The 21,330-nt window shown below is 32.2% G+C and overlaps 1 protein-coding gene across 1 annotated transcript; it reads right to left on the reverse strand.

Moving 5' to 3' along the window:
* Positions 1 to 6,173: 6,173 nt before the first annotated feature.
* Positions 6,174 to 20,554, reverse strand: LOC108331273 (rust resistance kinase Lr10-like). Its single transcript, XM_052880270.1, has 4 exons — positions 19,775 to 20,554; positions 18,614 to 18,646; positions 8,246 to 8,269; positions 6,174 to 7,558 (listed from the first exon to the last, which is right to left on the reverse strand). Exons 1-4 carry the CDS (start codon positions 20,112 to 20,114, stop codon positions 6,528 to 6,530), a joined length of 1,428 nt encoding a protein of 475 aa, XP_052736230.1. The 5' UTR covers positions 20,115 to 20,554; the 3' UTR covers positions 6,174 to 6,527.
* Between the last annotated feature and the right edge of the window lie 776 nt (positions 20,555 to 21,330).

Here is a 21,330-nt window from a genome sequence, read left to right on the forward strand (position 1 = left end):
AACAACTTAATCCAATCAAAATCAGCAAAGCAAACATATGGAAAAGTAGCCGTCAGCCTCAACCTCATAGGATATAATGTATGCACTCAAATCACTCAAGTGTTTAGGGACAATCCTGTTTCACTCAATCGTGCCATGCCAACTACCATTCACAACTTTGAAAAGACTCTAAATGAGAGTGCTTGACTCAAGGCTTCTCTAAATCACTAGGTCTTTATTTAGCTTATAATGTACATGGAATTAAATGGAAAAACAGAAAATAATGGGACCTGAAATGAGTAGAGAAATGTGAAGAAATGGAAGAAACCTAGAACTCAGTGCATTATTTCTCAAGTTTTTGGCCAACTAATTTTCCTTTTCTCTCTGGTTTTCTGTTTTTGACTCATTTCAGGTCTTTCTTTACTTTCTTTGCTATTTTTCTCATTTTTTCTTCTTCTTTTTTTCTAGACCTGTTCATTCTTTTTAACACAATCAGATTTTTCAGCTCATTTTTCTTTTCTTTTTCACTTCTCGCCTTTCCTTTCTATTGCACTCACCAAGTTCCAGCTCTCCCTACTTCTCACAAGTCTCTAAAGGTTGATTAATGATGGGGTAAAAAGGGTTGAAATGGATGGAACAAGAAAATAGGCTAAAGCTCAAATGAAGGTGCAATGGTAAGAAACTGAGATGGGTAAGCTAAAATGGAAAAATGAAGAATGCCTAGATCATATTTAAAGTATACCAAGAGTAAGCATATCACAAAGAGTCCATGCAAAATCAGAATGAAAGCTAAACATGCATGTTATCACATAAGAAAGACAAAAACTGGCCCAAAATCTCTCACGGGTTTAAAATTTTTTAAAACTGACTTTCTACTCATCCTATGCAAAAATTATTTAATTGAAATGAACTAAAGCTGCAAAAATTAATGCTAAAACTACTACCTAAATCCAAAGCTAAGTCTACTCTTGACAATTCTAATCTAAGGATGCATGCATGCTTATTTTCTGTTTTTAGCATAAAAAAGTATTAAAATTTTAAAAATATTTGTTTTTATTAAAAAGAGAAATTTAAAAATTAATAAAATTGTACACAATGCCTTGTACTTCATAAAATTAAAAAAACAAAATTTTGACATATGGCCAGATTAAGCCAAAAGTTTCAATAGTTTTTTGTCTCCTCCCTAAAATAAGTCTATAAAAGATAATTTTTGAAATAAGTGTGTGAGAGAAGAATAGAAATTAGGATTTTTTTTTTTTTTGTTTTTCACTTTTTATTTTATTTCCATAAAAATATTATGATTTCTTTTTTCGAAATTTGTGAAAGTATTAACTTTCTACTTGGTGAAACTTTTACACATTATGTCTCATGGGAAGGCGTTAATTGATCTTGGAGCCAACATCAATCTTATGCCTCTGTCAATGTTTAAGAAGATTGGAGAATTAGAGTTGAAGCCCACACGCATGACTCTACAATTGGCAGACAGATCAATCAAATATCCGCATGGAGTAGTAGAAGATGTTCTGGTAAAGGTAGACAAATTCTTATTTCCAGTGGATTTTGTTGTCATGGAAATGGAAGAGGATAAAGAAATTCCTTTGATTTTGGGAAGGTCATTCATGAAGACTGCTCGAGTATTGATTGATGTTGATGATGGAAAGCTTAAATTGAGAGTTGAGAATGAAGAAGTAAATTTCAATGTTTTTGAAGCAATGTCTCACCCAAATGATGAAGATACATGCTTTCAAACTGATGAACTTGAGGAAGTCTGCATGATGGCACACAAGACGATGCATATATCATCACCTCTTGAAAGAACTCTTGTTGATGCTTGTGAATTTTTACTTAGATGAAGAGAAATTAATTGATGAATGTATACAGAGTCTAGATGCTTTGAAGGAGATTCCATCTGATGAAGAAGAGATCAAAGAAAAGAAGTTGGACTTGAAGAGTACGTCTTCCTTGCCCAGACTTCTAGTTTCTGCCTCTGGATCGCGTTTTTAAAGAGAAGGGCTGTAAGTGATTTTTCGCTAGGCGAGTAGCGTCTGTTCGCTGGGCGAGCGTCTCGCTGGGCGAGCGTCCACAGCTCGCTGGACGAGCGTCCACTGTAGAGTCACGGGCGTCCACACGCTGGGCGAGCGTCCACATCTCGCTAGGCGAGCGTCCACTGTAGAGTCACGGGCGTCCACTTCTCGCTGGGCGAGCGTCCGCGCTGGACTTCTTAGTTGGACGAGCGTCGCTGGGCGAAGAACGTTCGTTCGCTGGGCGACGAGCGTCCACTCGCTGGACGAGCGTCCGTTCGCTGGGCGAACGTCTGTTCTTGCTGGCTTGGTTATTTCATCCTTCTGACAGGCAAATGACGCGCTCCAAGTCTTTGATAGTATCCAATCCTTATTCTACTTCGAAATAAACAAACAGAAGCATCAAAACACATTTAAACAGCCAAAATTATACTTATATCAATAATTATATACTTTTCATGAGAATTAACACTAAAACTTACTCAAAAGCACAACAATTTAAGCAACAAAAACAAGTAAAGTTTACACCTATCATCATGACAAATCTATGTTGTTACAGTCAATGTGTTGTCATCATAAAAAACAAAGTCATCCATATTAGGGATTGGGTTCAGCACTCACATGGCACCCCCTATCAACAATATCCTATACAAAATCTCTAAGTCAAGTGTACAAAAAGAAAAACTTAAAAGATAAAAACCCCAACAAATAATTATTTCCCGTCTCCCATCGTGTTACTCCACTTCAGCTTCATCTACAACACCATCTACTTTCGTATAAGTACGATCATTGTAGGTGGAATCACAACCACAACAGACAAGAGTGAGCAACCAGAAATAACATTATAACACACAACACAATATAACACCATTAATCACATACTATATAAAGTCATTATATTAGGACCTTGAATAATACATTTAACGGGTTTAAATTACTAATAAAACAAAAAAATAAAAAACATAAATTTCTGTAGTGCATTAAAACATTGAGATTATTAGACTAAAATGTTAATGTAAGTGTTGAACGACTTTTAGTCGCACAAAAGTCAACAAACCTAAATTCCTCACTAATGTAGTATAGGGGCAACCTAGGGTCTAATTCGTGGACTTGGTACTTTTTAAGCTAGAATTATAGAATTAAAGCCTAATTATTTATTTACTAAAAACAATGTGGAGAAAGAAAATTAATGAAATCTAAAAAAAAGAAACTAATTATTGATGTATGATTAAAGAAAACTAATACCTAAGTAAACTAATGAATAAAGGAAAAGAAAACAATGCATGATATCTATGCTATATTACTGTAACTAATGTAATCTGGACTAACAGAACCAAACTAATGCAATGATGGTAAAAGCAACGTGTATGATCTAAAATTGAATCAAGGTTTAACCTTTTGAACATCCCTATTTGTGGAGGTTTGTCTGAAATAGCTCCTTGTATTCTAAATGGTCTCAATTAGGTCCCTTATTGTATAAAATTGAGTCAATTTAGACCTTGCCAATAATTAGGCTGGACAGCGTTAAAAATTTTGATGCATGGCTTGGTGACATGAGCAAGTTGTTCTGACGTGGCATACATTGGTTCATGAGTTGGCTTTCTTTCAAATAAGTTGGTGCTCGGCCAGGTGGTCGGTCACTCAGTCTGGTGGTCGGCCACTCGGCCTGATGGTCGGTCTGGTGGTTGGCCACTCGGCCTAGTGCCCGGTCTGGTGGTCGGCCACTCGGCTTACACCATGCTGAGTGGTCGACCACCAGGTCGAGATTAATGAAAATTACAACAAAAAGAACCGTGGAAGGAAAGCCGAGAAGATCACGGGCTGTCACCACCGTGATTACTCGATCAATAGTCGAAGAGTATCAGAATCTACACTAGAAAGCTTTGAAAATCTACACTAAAGCATGAGAAATCGAAAACCTAATTTAAGTAGTGTTTGTCACCCACTACTGTCTACTTTAAGTACACCATCTGTCACCCAGTGCACTTCTGTACAAATTACAAGACTTCCCTTTATATAGGGAAAGTCCAAAACAGAAAAAGAAAGAAAGAAGGGAAAGGGGGAAAAGGGAATGAACCGAATAACGATCAAAATTTGTTGATCCTTCCAGTTCAACTAACTCAGTGATCTAACTGCCTTCTTCCTCTCATCTCTTGGATCAGCTTTGTCGTCCTTCCGATTTGCTGCTCCGGTCCGATTTGCTTTTTGGGCCAACTCCCTTTTGGGCTGCGGAGCTTCTGGTTCTTCTTCTAGACAACGATAACAAGCTCCTCTCATCGCACTCTCTTTCTCTATGCACGAACCCTAGTTGTTGGGTTTCTCTTCTCTTTCAAATGAAACGCGAAATCTGCACCCCTTCAAAGGCAACATCAACGCACCGTATAACTAATCCACAAGCCCAAACCAGTGCAGCCTTATCCAGCCATTGCCAGCCTATCTTCAAATGCAACACGATTTTCCTCTTTGTGCAACAACTTCCCCCAAAATGCACCGTGTCTTTAATCAAAAGCCCAAATCCAGTGTCCCAGTTATGTGCTATGTGCTTCTTCAACCACTGCCAACCCCTCTTCAATTCATTTAACACCACCCCTTCCTTTCTTAATACCTGCAACATTAACATAGCAATTAAGAAAATAAACTGGCAAAATAAAATGAAAAATAAAGCCTAAAAGAAATGAAATTCTATTTTAAAGTTTTTGAATATTTTTCTAAAAGAGAAAATACCTAATTATTAAAAAAAACTATTTTATTTAACTAAAAAGAGAAAATTAACCATATTTCTATCAAGGTTTAATCCTTTTGAGCATCCCTATTTGTGGAGGCTTGTCTCAAATAGCTCCTTATATTCTAAACGGTCTCAATTAGGTCCATTATTGTATAAAATTGAATCAATTTAGACCTTACCGTTAATTAGGTTGGACGACGTTAAAAATTTTGATGTGTGGCTTGATGACATGAGCAAGTTGTTCTGACATGGCATACATTGGTCGCTCAGTTGGCTTTCCTTTAAATAAGTTGGTGGTCGGCAAGGTGGTCGGCCGCTCGGTTTGGTGGTCGGCCACTTGGCCTGGTGGTCGGTCACTCGGACTGGTGGTCGGTTTGGTGGTCGGCCACTCGACTTGGTGGTCGGTCTAGGGGTTAGCCACTAGGCCTGGTGGTCGGTCTGGTGGTCGACCACTCGACCTGGTGGACGGTCTAGTGGTCGGCCACTCAGCATGGTGTCGGCCACTCGGCATGGGGTGTTGGCCACTCGACATGGTGTAGGCCGAGTGGCCGACCACCCGACCGAGTGACCGACCACCAGGCCAAGTGGCTGACCACCAAACCGAGTGGCCGACCACCTGGACGACCACCAACTTATTTAAAATAAAGTCAACTCAGCGACCAATGTATGCCATGTCAGAACAACTTGCTCATGTCACCAAGCCACACATCAAAAATTTTAACACCATCCAGCCTAATTAATGACAAGGTTTAAATTGATTCAATTTTATACAATAAGGGACCTAATTGAGACCATTTAGAATACGAGAAGCTATTTGAGACAAACCTCTACAAATAAGGATGTTCAAAAGGATTAAACCTTCTATCAAAAACCTATTTTTCTCCTAATTACTCTAAACTATACTATTTCTAATGAATTAAAAACTAAAATATCCTCAAAGAAGATTATTAGCACAGAAAAATGGGGAAAAATGAAGAGTTATCGGTAAGTTAATTATTGTAATGTCATTTAGGATGAAATATATTTGAATGACTCATTTTATTTCACACTCATCAAAACATTTCTTAAAATATGTGTTTGGAATCAAATTAAAATAAAGCTAATTAATGTATCTAGTTATTATTGATTTGATGATTTCTAGATTGTTTGGTTACATTCACACATAATCCTTCAGTGTTACCTATAATCCTTCACTATTACCTATAATCCTTCACTATTACCTTGCTGACAACACAATCTCAATTATTCTAAAATTTAGTACAAACACATACAAGAAAATATATCTAAAATCTAGTACAGACACATACAAGAAAATATATCTGTTTAATTTATTTATTTTAACTAAATTTAATTTCACATTTGTTATTATATTTATTATTATATTCGATCGAGTTAGGTTTCTACATATACTATAGTATAATGAACACATTGAAAACTTTGAACAAATGTTTAAATTTGGTAAATCATAATATTTAAAGTATGAAGTATAAAAATAAGTCACACAATGTAAACATTACAGAGGAAAAATGTTCAAGTCAAATAAGTTGGATGCGAATAAATAATATACATTATCAAATACTTTCATCTACGGGAATATTTGAGACAATCTTCATTGGATAACTTGAAGAACCAACAAAGTCAGACAATGTTGTTTGGTGAGAGGATATTCTTTCACCATCTTCCAATGTTTCATGTGGATACAAAGAAGGCTTTGGAGGTAATTTTAGGTTTGTAATATCTCCTTCAAACATTTTTACTACTTTATTCATGGCAGGGCGATCATTTGGTTTCAATTGTATACACTAAAGTGAAACTATGATCATCTTTTTTACAATTTTGTTCTCATTCTCGGTGACATCTTCCATTTCTATATCTTTCCCTTTATCAAGTTGATCATAAATCCAAAAGGGAAAGTAAAGTTGGCTTGAATGCTCTGCATGGGGGTTTAGGTTTTTCCTCTTGCTTGCTATTTCCATCAAAAACATTCCAAAGCTATAAACATCATACTTATGTGATATTCTTCCGACATTTTTATAAAACAACTCTGGAGCCATGTAGCCAATTGTTCCTCTTGCTGTTGTCATAGTCACAACACTTTTATCTGTTGAATATAGTTTTGCCAATCCAAAATCAGATATCTTTGGGGTGAATTTTTCATCAAGTAGAATGTTGTGGGGTTTGATGTCAAAATGCAAAATCTGCATCTCACACCCATGATGTAGATATGAAATTCCACGTGCTACTCCAATTGCTATATCATGTATTGTGTCATAGGTTAAATGTAGATTTCCTTCTTTAGAAAATATAAATTTATCAAGAGATCCATTGAGCATGAACTCATAAACAAAAGCACGTTTTGAGCCCTCAGCACAATATCCAATTAAATGCACTACATTTTGATGATGTATTCTTCCAATTGTTGCAACTTCATTGATAAAATCTTCTCCTTTACCTTTCGATTTTCGTAACACTTTTATGGCAACACAAGGTCCACTTCGCAACTTTCCCTTGAATACAGAACCATAACCTCCTTCACCCAACTTTTCATTGAAACCTTTGGCCATCTTCTTAATCTCCTTGTATGAGTATCGAATAGGCATCAAGCTATTTTGCTCTAAATAATTTTCAATACTTTCATATACTGACGAATGTCTTCTTCTCCATTTGTATACCAAAAAGACAAAAAACAATATGGTGCCAGCAACATATCTAACTATGAAGTATGCAACACACTTTCCCAGATTAACTAATCGTGGTTCATACTCAATGTCATCATAGTCAGACAAAGAAATTCCAACATATTGCTTTGGTCTAAATATTGCTATAAAAAATCCTGTGAATTAATATAACAGATGTCATCATCGCGTTGTAAAAAAACTATTGACACCTTCCTTAAGAAAAAAATAACCACTTATTAAGTTTTTCTATTAATATAATAAAAAATATTTAATTTATATATTATTTATGTTTTTTTATTATTATTATATTAATAAAAGTTGTTAAATAGTTTGACAAAAGTTTCTGTTCACGTATCTCAATAAAAAAAAGAAAAAGAGAAATGCCTCTTTTACCACATATACACATATTGCTATTTTTAAAGGGATAATAGATGTCATCATAATAAAAAGAATTAATACTAATGTGAAACTATTACAGAATTATTTTGGAAAAAAATAGTTTGTATAAATAATATTACTTATATTTGGACAAATTACTTCATAAGTATTTTTTATAAAATAAAAATAAAAGAGAAAAATGAATCTAAATATTAGAGATAGATTTTGAGAAGTTATATAATAATATAAGGTCTAAAAATTAGTTTATATATAAACTAGTTTTAACTTTTAAGTAATTTATTTAATTTTTTATATATATTTCTTCAAATAAATATATTTATAAAGAAACTTGTTCCATCACACTTATTATTTATAGTCTATAGAAATAGAGGATGGAACCCTGTGACAGAGACAAAGTAAACTATTTCCTTTCTACTTAAAAACTATGTATAGAAATAACTCACCTTTTATGATACTATTAATAGCCACTGCAAAAAAAAAATCCTTGAGTTAATAAATAGTATGACAAACAAAGTAAAGTATTCTTTTATACCAAGGGTTGTTAGAGCAATAGGGGAGAAAACACACATACGGAATAGCATAGAGAGAGGGGAAATACAAAAAATCATACTCTGTAATAATGAGTACAGAACAACTACTTTAAGGAATTCAATCAAAGAGTATTTAATGTACAAGATGAATGTATCTTAACAAATTAACTGTTTAAGTTTTGAATCATATCCTAACACTCCTCCTTACAAGGAAAAACATACAACTTTAAAGAATTTCTCAACTTCTTGAATTGGTCAATCTTCAATGCATTAGTTAGGATATCAATTAATTGATCCTCAATTATGCAATGCCTTTGTTAAATTTGTCTCTTAGGAAATGAAACTTTGTTTCTATCACATTGGCCATATTTATGGCAAATTTGCTATCAACAAACAATTCCACAAAGTTGTTATTTAAAATCCGTATGTAATTTATATATGGATTTTTTCGTATGTAATTTATATACGGATTTTTTTTGTATGTAACATAACTACGACCATTTTATATATGAATTTTAGTCTGTATGTAATTCATATGTAATACTATTTTATATTCGGATTTTTAGTTTATATACGGATTTTGGCTGTGTGGAATTACGATTTTTCTTGTAGTATTGTTCTTTTTAAACCTTCATTTGTGTGCTTCTAGATGTTCTTATGAGTTCTACCATTTTCTTTTGCATTTTATTTGAGTATTTGTTCCTTTTTTGATTGAATTGTATTAACTTTGAATCGTTTTAATTTTATGATGTATATGTTGTATCCAGAGTCATGTTTAGTCATTTTCGTGTCATTACATCTACATTTATTCATTTGCATTTTGAGAAAATCAAGTGTCTAATGTTCTTATGGTATGCGTATACTATTGTCCTCTTTAAGTGCTTTCGCTTTTCAATCTTGAGTTCTTACTTGTTTTTAGATCATAAATAATTTTTTAGACGTAGGATTCTATGATGTTTTCATTGAATTTCTATTCTACACTTTAATTCTACTGTGTTTCTACTTTTAAGAGCTTCTTGTTTTCTCTATTTTGTTTCATGTAAATTTGTATGATGAATTTGGAGTAGTAGTGTTTCGACTTTTGCTACTTTGTGCTGCTAGAAAAGTGTTAAAGATAGTAAAAAAAGAACAAAAAGAAAAAAACGAAAGAGTTAATCAAAAGAGAAAAAGAAAAATTACAAAAATATGTGCACTAGAGTCACTATTACTACTTGAATTTGTGTTGTTTCATATCCTTGGAGTTTTGGAATTATTTTCCTTTATGAAATAGCCTTCATATGTCTCGGCCTTATCTATTTGAGTTTCCTAGTGGACCGTTAGCATTTGGCCATTTGAGAACAAGAAACATCCATTTCAATTATAGTGTTATCTAGGATTTTGTAATCCATTCTAGTTTCTTTTCTTTACGTAATTCTTTTGAGTTCTTATTTTGTTTCTTTACCTTAATTCCAATTTGATATTCTCTTGTGTACATCTCAAAAATTCCAATTTGAGTTTAAAATTCCTTCATTTTGTGTTTTTCTTACTTTACTTTCTTGACCTCTTTTTTTTGGCAATCATCTTTTGGTGTTGTTTCTTACTTAAAGGTGATCTAACTTTCCTAGGGTAACATCTAAGGAATTGGAGCATTTTAGTTTGAAGTGAACTCATCTTTGGAGGACTCAACCAGTGGAGGAGCAAGAGAGATACACCCTTGAGTGCATAAATCGAAAAGAAAAGTAAGAAGAATGAGTGGAGTGAAACACTTTTAAATTTTACAAGTCATTTGTGTGATTGTATTTCATTCGAGTTGTAATCTTTGCTTTAATTCCTTGTGCATTTCGGCCTAACTAAGTGTCTTGGGGAAGCCTTAGGTGTTCTCTCATCTCTTAATTAGAACCTTAATCAAATAGTAAAACACTTTTAGGTGGTGAATGTGTCTTGTACCAACAAGCCTCACCTTAGGGCTACCCAACATAGACTCTTTAATTCCTTGCTTTATTTTCCTTTGTAGTTTAGAGTGTGTCATCTTAGTCTTTCCATTAATTCCATTTAAGAAGTCTTGTGCAAGAACATTATTGAGATTGTTGATAGGAATAACATGATTTAGTTGAACCTACAATCTTAGAGCTTCTGGTTTTTTATGATGACAACATAATTAATAACACATGTGCTATTTATGTGTTACATGTTCTATTACTTACATGTTATATGTTTTAATCAATGTGTAAATCTGTTTAAAGCATTGAGAACATGATTGTGTTGATACATTGCATTTCACTGTGCTATATAATTGATTTTATTGGTGAATGCATGTCTGATGTTTTATAGAAGGAAAACCACAACCACTTTTATGTTGAACTTTTAATTGTGTGGCAAAACAACAATTTTAAGTCGACTTCATTATGGGGTGAGTCGATTAAAACTCGTGGCTTTGCACAAACATTTTCAAAGTGTGCTGTGAGTATTTTCAAAGAGAAAGTTTTTCAAAACTTTGTTTTAACTGTGTTGAATAGTCAATTACATGCAACCTGCATTCGACTAAGTCTATTATAGTTTTGAAATTCTGTTAATGCTTGTGTTAAATGTTACAACGACTATATTTTTAAATATGTTGACCAAACATTTATTGTGATTTTACTGTATTAATTGTACATTCAATTAACTGCATTGATTGCTGCTAACTGCTTTAACTAAATTGTTATATTTGACTGCATTAGTAGCTTAGTCGATTAAAATGCGTCAGAATTGTAAAAATCTATAAATTGACGCGAACTTGATTTCTGTAAGAACTTTTGTGAATCTAACAGTTTGTGATATATTTTGCAGAAAGTGCATTCTTATAGAGAAAGAGCTTCAAGAAACAAGAAGTGACCGTGGTGATTATCTACTTGTGGATTCAATTAACTGCATTGATTGCTGCTATTCTATTTTGTATATGCCTATATTTTGATTAGAGGGTTAGAGAGGTGTTTTCTATTTTTGACGCGAGGTCGCTATAAAAACCTTGTTGTAAAAACCTTGATCATTATAGTGATTGGCTTCCTGTGGTTGGAAGGACACTGGATGTAGGCTTGACCGAACCAGTATAAAAACTCAGCGTTTGATATTTCTATCCCTGCACTCTTTTATTCAGTCGACTTCTTACTGTACTTAATCGATTATATTTCTGCTGCATAAAAAATCTTTTTCCTTGCGTTTCAAGAAAGCTTTTAAAGGAATCCACTTTGCGAAAAAGATTTAAAGAAAACATTGTTTTTACATTTCACCAATTCACCACCCTCTTGGTGTGAGAAATTAAGTCATTCTATTTTCAACAAACATTGAGTTCCTTTGGCTAGAAAATACTTGGTACTTAAATAATCCAAGTGATTCACCTATGTTTCCTAGAGAAGTGAAAAAGCTTGCTATCTACTTCTTCTTCGTAATTTCTTTAAAACACCAAAATTTTTAAATCTTAGAAAATAAAAAAGAAACATAAGGATGTCAAAGGATTCTTCATGCCAAATTGGTAGTGATTATAGTGAGGAAGAAAAAAGTTGGAAACAAATTGCTCAAGAGTTGAAGTCACTAAAACTTTGGAGGAAGTAAGAGGTCATTTTAAAAGAAAAAAAGAAAATTTAAAGAGAGGCCAATCCTGCCATTCCTTAGGAGGAGTTTAGAATGATCAAACAAAAAGAAGAGAAATTACAAGAAAAGAGAAAGAGTAGGAGCTATTTTAGGAACTCTAAGACTCCCACATTTGTCATACACTATGATGAGGATAGTAGATTAATGGATAATTTCTATGAATCTCCTCCTATACCACTAAGAAGAAATAGAAAGGTACATGTCCATAGGGAACCAAGAGAGACTAGAGTGGACCTTCCTCACTTTCATGGAAAGAAAGATGTTGAAACATACCTAGATTGGAAAATAAAGGTCAACAAACTTTTTGCTTGCAACCAAATAAGTGAGGAGAGGAAGGTGCCCCTACCTACCCTAAGTTTTCAAGGCAATGTAATGTATTGGTGGACATCCCTTGAAAGGGAGAGGAGAATAAACAATGCTCCTTAAGTCCAATATTGGAATGACCTTAATAGGGACCTTAGGAGGATGTACACTTCCTCCTAGTATCATAGGAAGCTTATGGATAAGCTCCAAGGGCTTCATCAAAATAACATGAAAGTAGAAGAATATAGAAAAAAAATGGAGTTATATATGATGAGTGCTGATATTAAGGAGCATGAGGAAACCACCATTTTTAAGTTCCTTAGTGGTTTAAGTCTTGAAATAAGAGATAGAGTGAAATTGTTGCCCTATCAAGATCTAAATGAGTTGGTACAAATTTGTATAAAAGTAGAACAACAAATTTTGATAAAATTTTTTAAATCAAACACTGTAGTTCTTATAAGAAGAAAAACTATAAAAGGGAATAAGTTAAAGAAAAGATGAACCCCTTGGAGGAATCTAGGAAAGAGAAAGAAAATCCAAGGGAAGGGTCATCATCACACATTCACACTAGTGATTTCAAGTGTTTCAAATATCTTGGTAGAGGTCATCTTACATCACAATGTTCCACCAGAAAGACCATGATCTCATGCGACATTGACATCTATAGTAGCCAAGATCAAGAGTTCTAGGAATCATTTGAGGATAAAGGTGAGGATACCTACCCTTGTGATGGAGACCTTTCTATGATTATAAGGATTCTCAATAATCAACCGAGTTCACAACAGTTGTCACAAAGAAAGAACATCTTTCATACAAAATGTAAAGGTCATGAAAACAAATGTCTTCTCATTATAGACAGTTAATCTTGGTGCAAATGTTGTAGTACTAGGTTGGTTAACAAGTTGGCTTTGATTCTTAAACCCCATCTCAAACCTTATAAACTTCACTAGCTTAATGAAGATAAGGATATGAGAATAAACCAACAAGTGAAGGTTAAGTTCTCCGTTGGAAAATATCAAGTGAAGGGTCATCATCACACATTCACACTAGTGATATCATGTGATTCAAATATCTTGGTAGTTGTCATCTTACATCACAATGTTCCACCAGAAAGACCATGATCTCACGCGACATTGACATCTATAGTAGCCAAGATCAAGAGTTCTAGGAATCATTTGAGGATAAAGGTGAGGATACCTACCCTTGTGATGGAGACCTTTTTATGATTATAAGGATTCTCAATAATCAACCTAGTTCACAACAGTTGTCACAAAGAAAGAACATCTTTCATACAAAATGTAAAGTTCATGAAAACAAATGTCTTCTCATTGTAGACAGTTAATCTTGTTGCAAATGTTGTAGTACTAGGTTGGTTAACAAGTTGGCTTTGATTCTTAAACCCCATCTCAAATCTTATAAACTTCATTGGCTTAATGAAGATAGGGATATGACAATAAACCAACAAGTGAAGGTCACGTTCTTCATTAGAAAATATGAATATTTTGTGCTTTGTGATGTAGTCCTTGTGGAAGCTTGTCAAATTTTATTATAGAAGAATGACAATTTGTCAAGAAATTCATGAATAATGGCTTCTCCAATGAAATAACCTTCACACATAAGGAGAGAAAGTTCATGTTTCATCATTTAACACCGACCCAACTGGAAGAGAATCAAGTACAACTGAAAAGGGTTATCATTGTTATGATATTACCAATCACAAATTATAGTTTCTTGCCATGTTATTTTTCTTAAGGACAATCCATTTTATTCACTTTCTTCAAACTTCCACAACCTTACAAAGTTTGATCTCATTTATATTGAACATTTTTTCCAAAAATGATGATAATGTTGTAAATAATTTTGAAATCGAGAATTACAGGGATGATATCAGTGCTGCTACAACTTAAGATGTTATTAAGACTTTCCAAATTCCTCTTGTGATTGTTTATCCCCCATGTCCTTAGTATCCTCCATGTGTTTATAAGTCCACTCAATTACCAAGCTTTGTGTATTCATTTTATTCTTTTTCCTTTTGCTTCGTTCTTAAGCATGATTGATAGTTTTTCTGAGTCCTTGTCAATAGGTTTTCTTTAATATACTTTGGCAACAAGCTATGAAAGAGGAACTTTCACCTTTATATGAAATTACTACTTGGGATTTGATATCTCTTTCTCTAGAAAACAAGTCATTGGCTCTTGGTGGGTTTATAAAGTAAAAACAAAGTAGGATGGGTTTGTTGACATTAAAAATATCGTTTAGTTGTTAGAGGATTCTCACAAAAATATGTATCTTGCTATTGTTGACAATCTAACATATCTCACTATTACTCGTCGCGATATTTATTGCATTATGCATTGTGTGAGTTAATATATTTCTGCTCTTACTAGTGCATTTCCCAGTTGTTATCTGCATTTTTACATGTCTTCATACTTAGTTTGAGGGTCATATCTTTCCCACATTATCTTCCTTAGAGTCATGTGCTTATTCTAATGCTGATTGGGTTGGTGACGTTTTAGATAATAAGTCTACTATAGGTTTCTTTGCATATTTCTAGAAGTTTATCTTTTCTCTTAGAAGAGTAAGAAACAAGATATTGTTTCTCGTTCCTCTACTAAAGTTTAATGTTGTGCAATGACTCTATTGAGACATCTTGGTTGCATTAGCTTCTTTCCAACATGTGTGTTTCCCTTTCTAGACCAAGTCCTATGTATTAAACAACAATGATGCTATTATAATTTCTCAAACTTCAATCTTTCATGAGCCCACAAAATATATTGAAATTATTGTGATTTCACTTGTCATCATCTCCGCATGAAACTATTATATTTGGCTATCATCTTTCATTTACTCATATATAATGACTTCATTTACAAAATCTCATTCGACTAAATATTTTCATTTTTGACTAATAAATTGTTTATATTTCATATTAATAAATAGTTACTTTTATTTTATTGTAATATTTATATTTTTATTATGTCTTGTATCTTTAGACTTCCAACCTTTATTACTTTTCTTTTTCCTTTTCAAGAATTTTGATCTTTTTATTTTCATTGTTCTTAATCATTACTATTACGAATCTCCACAAAAAATATTTTATAACTATATAATATATACGAATTTAAAATTTTCATTAAAAAACATTTAAATTCAAGTTGAAAATTATGCAATGACTCTCACCTTTATTGAGATAGTTTGGTTGCACTGGCTTCTTTTTAACATGTTTTCTTTTCTTTATAGGCTAAGTCCTATGTATTAGACAACAATAGTGCTATCCTATTTTCTCAAAACTCAATCTTTCATAAGTCCACAGAGTATATTAAAATTGATTTTATAATTTTCACATGGAACTATTACATTTGGCTATCATCTTTTCATTTATTCATATAATGACTTTATTTACAAAACCTCATTCGATTAAATATTTTCATTTTTTAATGATAAATTATATATATTTCATATTAATACATAGTTTTAAAATATTATATATATATATATATATATATATATAGTTAAAGATAATTTTACTTTTATTTTATTGTAATATTTATATTTTTATTATGTCTTGTATCTTTAGGCTTCCTACCTCTTTTACTTTTCTTTTTCAAGAATTTTTATCTTTTTTTCGTTGTTGTCGATTATCACTATTACGAACCTAGAAAATAGAATATTAAACTTGATAAGTGTTTTAAAATAATGAGACCGAGTATTTTAATTTTAAAATAATTCAATAATATAAATAAAATTTCTTAAACTCGTTTTATTACTTAAAACACAAACAATCTCTCTAAAATTCTTCCTCCTAGTTTCCTCTCCTTTCTCTCTACAACATCTAACTCCTCGATTATCTGTTCTATGATCAAGAAGTGCCTAAGAGATCACAGCTGAATAATCTCCATTCCTATTCGATCAATTTTTGGTTTATAGTAAGTAAGTTTCGACTCCTTTCTTCTTTTCGTTTTAGGTTGAGATCATGCATGGTGATTTCTTCTTGCATGTGACTTTTGATCTCTTCATTTAGTTCCTTATTGATCAGAGGTTTTAAGGACTCTCTTTGGTCCTAATTCTGTGTTTTACAGACAATTCTAGAATTCCTTGTGTTTGAAGCAATATGTGGTGCATTCTTAAAATTGGTAGTTCTCTTTGAGGTAATGGAAGCTAGTATTTTCTTTTAAATTGACTTACAAAGTATGCATTGATCGTTTATATCATGTAAGTTGAATGTGTGTTAATCTTGATGCTTGAATTGAGTGTTTTGTTGTAGTTTGCGTGTTTGATTGATTTAATGTAGTCATGAATCTGGTTAAATGTGATCATTGTCTTGTAATTAATTGATGTTGTAAAGATTGATGGCATGAATTTGGTGTAGCATGGAGGAAACAAAATGTAGGTTGAGTTATTGGTCTTTGGTTTTAAAAAGGAGGGAGGGAGGGAGGGGGGTGGGGTTAGGTATATGAGTTTTTGAATTAAAGGTTAAAAAGATAAAGTTCAATTTTAGAGTCTATTTAGAGGTGATTTAATACTTGTTAGAGTTGTGAATGTGTTGATTTCTGATCTAGAAAATGGTAGTAGTAAGTTGGTGGTGTTTTGGTTGGTTTTTAAGTTCATTTTAGGGGTTTGGACAAGTGAGATTTTGAATCATAGGTTATGGGTCCAAATGAAAGGTTTGAGGTGTGTTGGTAAGTCATTTTTGACTTGTTAGAATCCCTAAGTTACTCTAAAATGAGCTAGAACTTATAGAATTCAATTTTGGTCTCGAAGGTAAGATTTTAGATGTTTTTAAGTTGAAATTTTGTGGTAAAATAGTTGACAACTAGTTTAATTTGGAAACACCTTTATTTAGGTTTATAATAATTTATAATTCAATTGAGGAGTGTCAGAAGTTGGAAAAAAGTGGTTAGAATAGGACATAGGTGGTTTAGGAGTGTTATTTATGCAGTTTTGGTGTTGCAGAATTATGTAGAAAGGCTAGGCAAGCAAGAGGGGCTCGCTGGGCGAGTTCAAGAGAGTTCTGATAGTGAGTTCTAGTGGCTAAGCGAGCCAGCTCGCTGGGCTTAGGAACCTTGTTGTTTTACCTCTCGTTGGACGAGCAAAGGCTACTTGGTAGGCGAGCTTTGGGGATTTTTGGCACTAAGATTTAAGGGTTGGACGAGCTGTCTTGCTGGGTTGAGGAAGCTCCCTATTTGGGCTTTCACTGGGCAAGTGTTTTGTGTTTGCTGGGCGAGTGATTTGAGGTTGTTTAGTTATTTTGCTTTCCATTTCTCATATGTGTTTGGATTTATATGGTGTGATGATTTATCTGATACTCAGTGATATGGTTTGGAACATATGATTAACTGAATGTGAGGTCTATAAGAGTTATAAGGAGAATTCTTATTGATGGTTATCAAAGTGTTGTTGGTATGAATGTAGGGAGCTCAGTATTGGGGTTTATCCTGAAACTCTAACGGCCATCTATTCTCAAATAGAGAGGGGTGAGACATGTGATGAGAGTAGGAGGAGGTCCTAGTCTAAGGGCTTTACCTTGGCCTAATGCGTTGGTTAACAAACTAACTTTGTGTGGTAGCTTGGGGTGTGCTAGTTGTTTCACCACTACAAGTGCATGAACCACAATAGCTCACCATTCATACTATATCCGAATGAGTCAAGTATAAGTTTATCGCATGAGTTTAGGATGTTCAATTACTTGGCTTGAAATTTGATCTATGTTGAAATATTAAATATTCTATGATATTTTTGTTTACACTAGCTTACCCTGTTTGTTTTCTTTTGTGGTTAGGTGTTCTTGTTGTTCGTGTGCTTTGGCTATGATCATCTGGTGGGTGTGAGTAGAGAGTGATAACATGTTTCTGGAACAAGCTGTAGGTGGAGATAACACTAATGTGTAAATATTAGAGTTCTTATATGTTTTTATTTTGGTTGTACTTAGGGATCTTTTGAGTTTAGTTTTGGATTATAATTTTGTATATAAAGTTTAATTTATGGTTATATTTGAATAATCGTATTTATACTTTGTATGTCTTATCTTCTTACCTATTCTATCATATTAGACTTGTGATAATTCCTAAATAATATTTTAGACTATTTAATTGAAATATTACACATAATATTTTATAACTATAACATATACGAATTTAAAATTTTCATTAAAAATCATTAAAATTCATATTTTATAAATCTTCACAGAAAGCAGACACATCAAATTTTAAAATAGAAAACCAACATAGAAAAAATCAAATTTAAATTATGAGATCATAAATAAAAATAAACATGAAAAATGTATATTAGGTAATATGATAGTTATGTAGAATCATTAGTTGTTGGTATTACGTGCCAATTCAAACAAAGGTAAACAGGTAGGGTTCTTACCCTGTAAAGAATGCCGCAGCCTCGAAGGTTTCCCTATTCAGCCCAAAAAGGAAGAGAGTATCAATATCAGAGAATCACAACACGACAAACATATTATAGATTGAAGAAAGAAAAATATCAAATTAATTATAAAGACACTTGTTGATGTAAAAATACTATAGATTGGAGAAAGATTATTGTTATAAAGTTTGAACTTTTGAATCCAAAACGAGTAAACTAACATGACTATAACTATAAAATAAATACAATAAGCGCTTATATGTCAATAAATAATTTAAATCTGGCTAAAGATCACAAGAAGTTTACAAAAACTATAGAAAGTACTTACCACAACCTTCATCAGAATAAAAAGCAGTTACCAAAACGTTATTAATAGGGATTTTTGTGTATACCAAAATAAATTTGCCAGGGCATGTACTTTTCTTACTATAATAAACACTTACACAATTAAAAGTTTAGTTATTGTAATAATTAATAGTGAAGAACAGCTTTCAGAACATTAAGGTAAAATTGTAATAAAATTTATAAAAGAACAAGTACAAAAGAATTATTTATTAATTATTAAAGATTATATCATTATTGTTAAAATTATAAAGATAATTACAGAAATTAATTAATATTTTGTCATTTAATAGAACCTTTTGTCATTTAATATTTTCTATTAACTAATGACATGACTTTTATATTGTTCTATCATTTGGCTTAATTATGTTGTTATGTGAAAAAATGTAAAATTTTAAATAATAGTGTACTTAAAGAAAATAGCAAAAAATATATTGTTTGTATTGATATCTAATCGTTATACTTTTAATAATTTTTATGTCATCATTTCAAAAGACTAAGTTACTGTTATTGTCTCTACTATTAATTTAAATGAATAGTAAAAACAATAAAAATCACTAATCATATTTTTTAAAAAACAAAAAAACTCACATATTTTCTAATAAATAGAAACAAATAAACAAACTAACAAATTAATATAACAATTAAGTCATTTAGTTAATAGAATAATTAAACTACATCAACTCAATTAAAAGATATAATTTTTTTTGGAAAAAACAATTGTTTTTAATACAGACTGAAATAAAAAAATTTAATATTTAAATTATGCAAAATTTGAAATTTAATTAACACTAAAACCAGAAAGCCTTTACGTCTTACCGTCACTCTGGCATTGAAGCTTCTTGCTGGAAGAATGGAAATGGCAGTCATAATAATAATCTGAACAACGATCATGACAGGCGAGACGAATCCATGAAAGCTGAAATCCATAAAATAGCGCTGTGTGGATGGTGGCATAGGAATATTCATTTGTTTTCAAACCCCACCAAGATGTGGGAGCAAGCAGCTTTACATCACAACCAACTTCTATGTCCTCTGCTAATAATAGGTCACCAACAGCCATAGCGTATATGTAACCTTTGGACTCCCAATTCACGCATCCACCAGTATCCACATACTTACGGTTCCCACTCACTCGATCACTACAATCCAAAAACATTATATGCTCGTAAACATATCCCTCTTCATAATAATATTGTTGGTGGTAGCCATCCAAGGCGTCGTCTAGGTAAAAATCAGTGAAATTGGTGGGAGACAAAGAATAGCGAGGAAGGGAGGAGCAGTTTGTGGGTTGAAGTCCAAGATCCGCCACTCGGATTGTGAAATTATTGTAGTTGATAGCCTCCACACGAAATGTTCCAGAGAACAGAGATAACACCGTTATATTGTTTTTACAAGATAACTCATACCGACCGCACACTTTTGGGTCTCCTTTCAATCGGAATGGATAGATATGTTGATGATTTTGCCACAGGAAGAGACGGGGCAACCATCTTCTCCGTCTATTTGGTGAAGTAGAAATACTAACACTATCAAGGTTCTCTCTCTCCACATCCTCATGCCTAATATCTCTTCTGTTTCAACAATTCTACGCTCAGCAGAATCCAAGCTCATATTTAAAGGCCAGTTTCACAAAGTTTCAGGTTAAATAATAAAAATATTGTAATACTTAAATAAATATTCAATATTTAAAATATGGAATTGGTCAACCATGAAGAGATGCTCGGAGTGTGTGTATCCATAGGGAGAAGAAATACTCATCTCTCTCTAAATATATTTTATGTAATTATAATTTTAAATTTAAAAAAATAAGTTTTTAAGGCAAAAGTTTAGTACTTTTACCTATTTTTTAAAAATTAAATATATTTTTTATTGGGACAAGTAATTTTATTTAACCTAATTAATTAATCGATTTTATATTTATTTACTTTTAGATTTTCTTTTTTATAATTTTTATTATGTATAATTTTTACGTTTTACGTAATAAAACATTGGTTAATGTTGAATATTTTTCTTTTAATCTGAACTACATAACAAATAAAAAAGGTAACCATAATAAATAATAAAAGAAATGTAATAACTAAAATAAATATTTAATATCTTAATAGAGATATTTAATCAACCATGAATAGATGCTTATAATGTGATACAAGAGGGAGGAGAGGGATTTTTATTTCTCTAAAATTGAAAATAGGTAATGTAAGAATAAAAAAATTAAAATATAATATATGATATGAATAAAATTAAATCAGTTATAAAATACAAGCTACTTGAATTAACTTATAGATTATAAGTTGGAGATTCATAAAATAAAGTTTTTTATGTATTTTGTTAAATATTTTATATCAATCAAACTAATTTATAAGCTAAATATT

Source organism: Vigna angularis, chromosome 7 (assembly GCF_016808095.1).
Source record: "Vigna angularis cultivar LongXiaoDou No.4 chromosome 7, ASM1680809v1, whole genome shotgun sequence".
Taxonomy (NCBI): Eukaryota; Viridiplantae; Streptophyta; class Magnoliopsida; order Fabales; family Fabaceae; genus Vigna; species Vigna angularis.

What these genes read in the sequence shown, in the direction of transcription:
- LOC108331273 (XM_052880270.1), bottom strand. Translation starts at nt 20,114, where the DNA reads ATGTTTTTGGATTGTAGTGATCGAGTGAGTGGGAACCGTAAGTATGTG. An exon ending in GCTTCAATGCCAGAGTGACG is followed by an intron (nt 18,647 to 19,774) that starts GTAAGACGTAAA and finishes TGGGCTGAATAG; the next exon opens with GGAAACCTTCGAGGCTGCGG. An exon ending in GCTGCGGCATTCTTTACAGG is followed by an intron (nt 8,270 to 18,613) that starts GTAAGAACCCTA and finishes TTTTTTTTGCAG; the next exon opens with TGGCTATTAATAGTATCATA.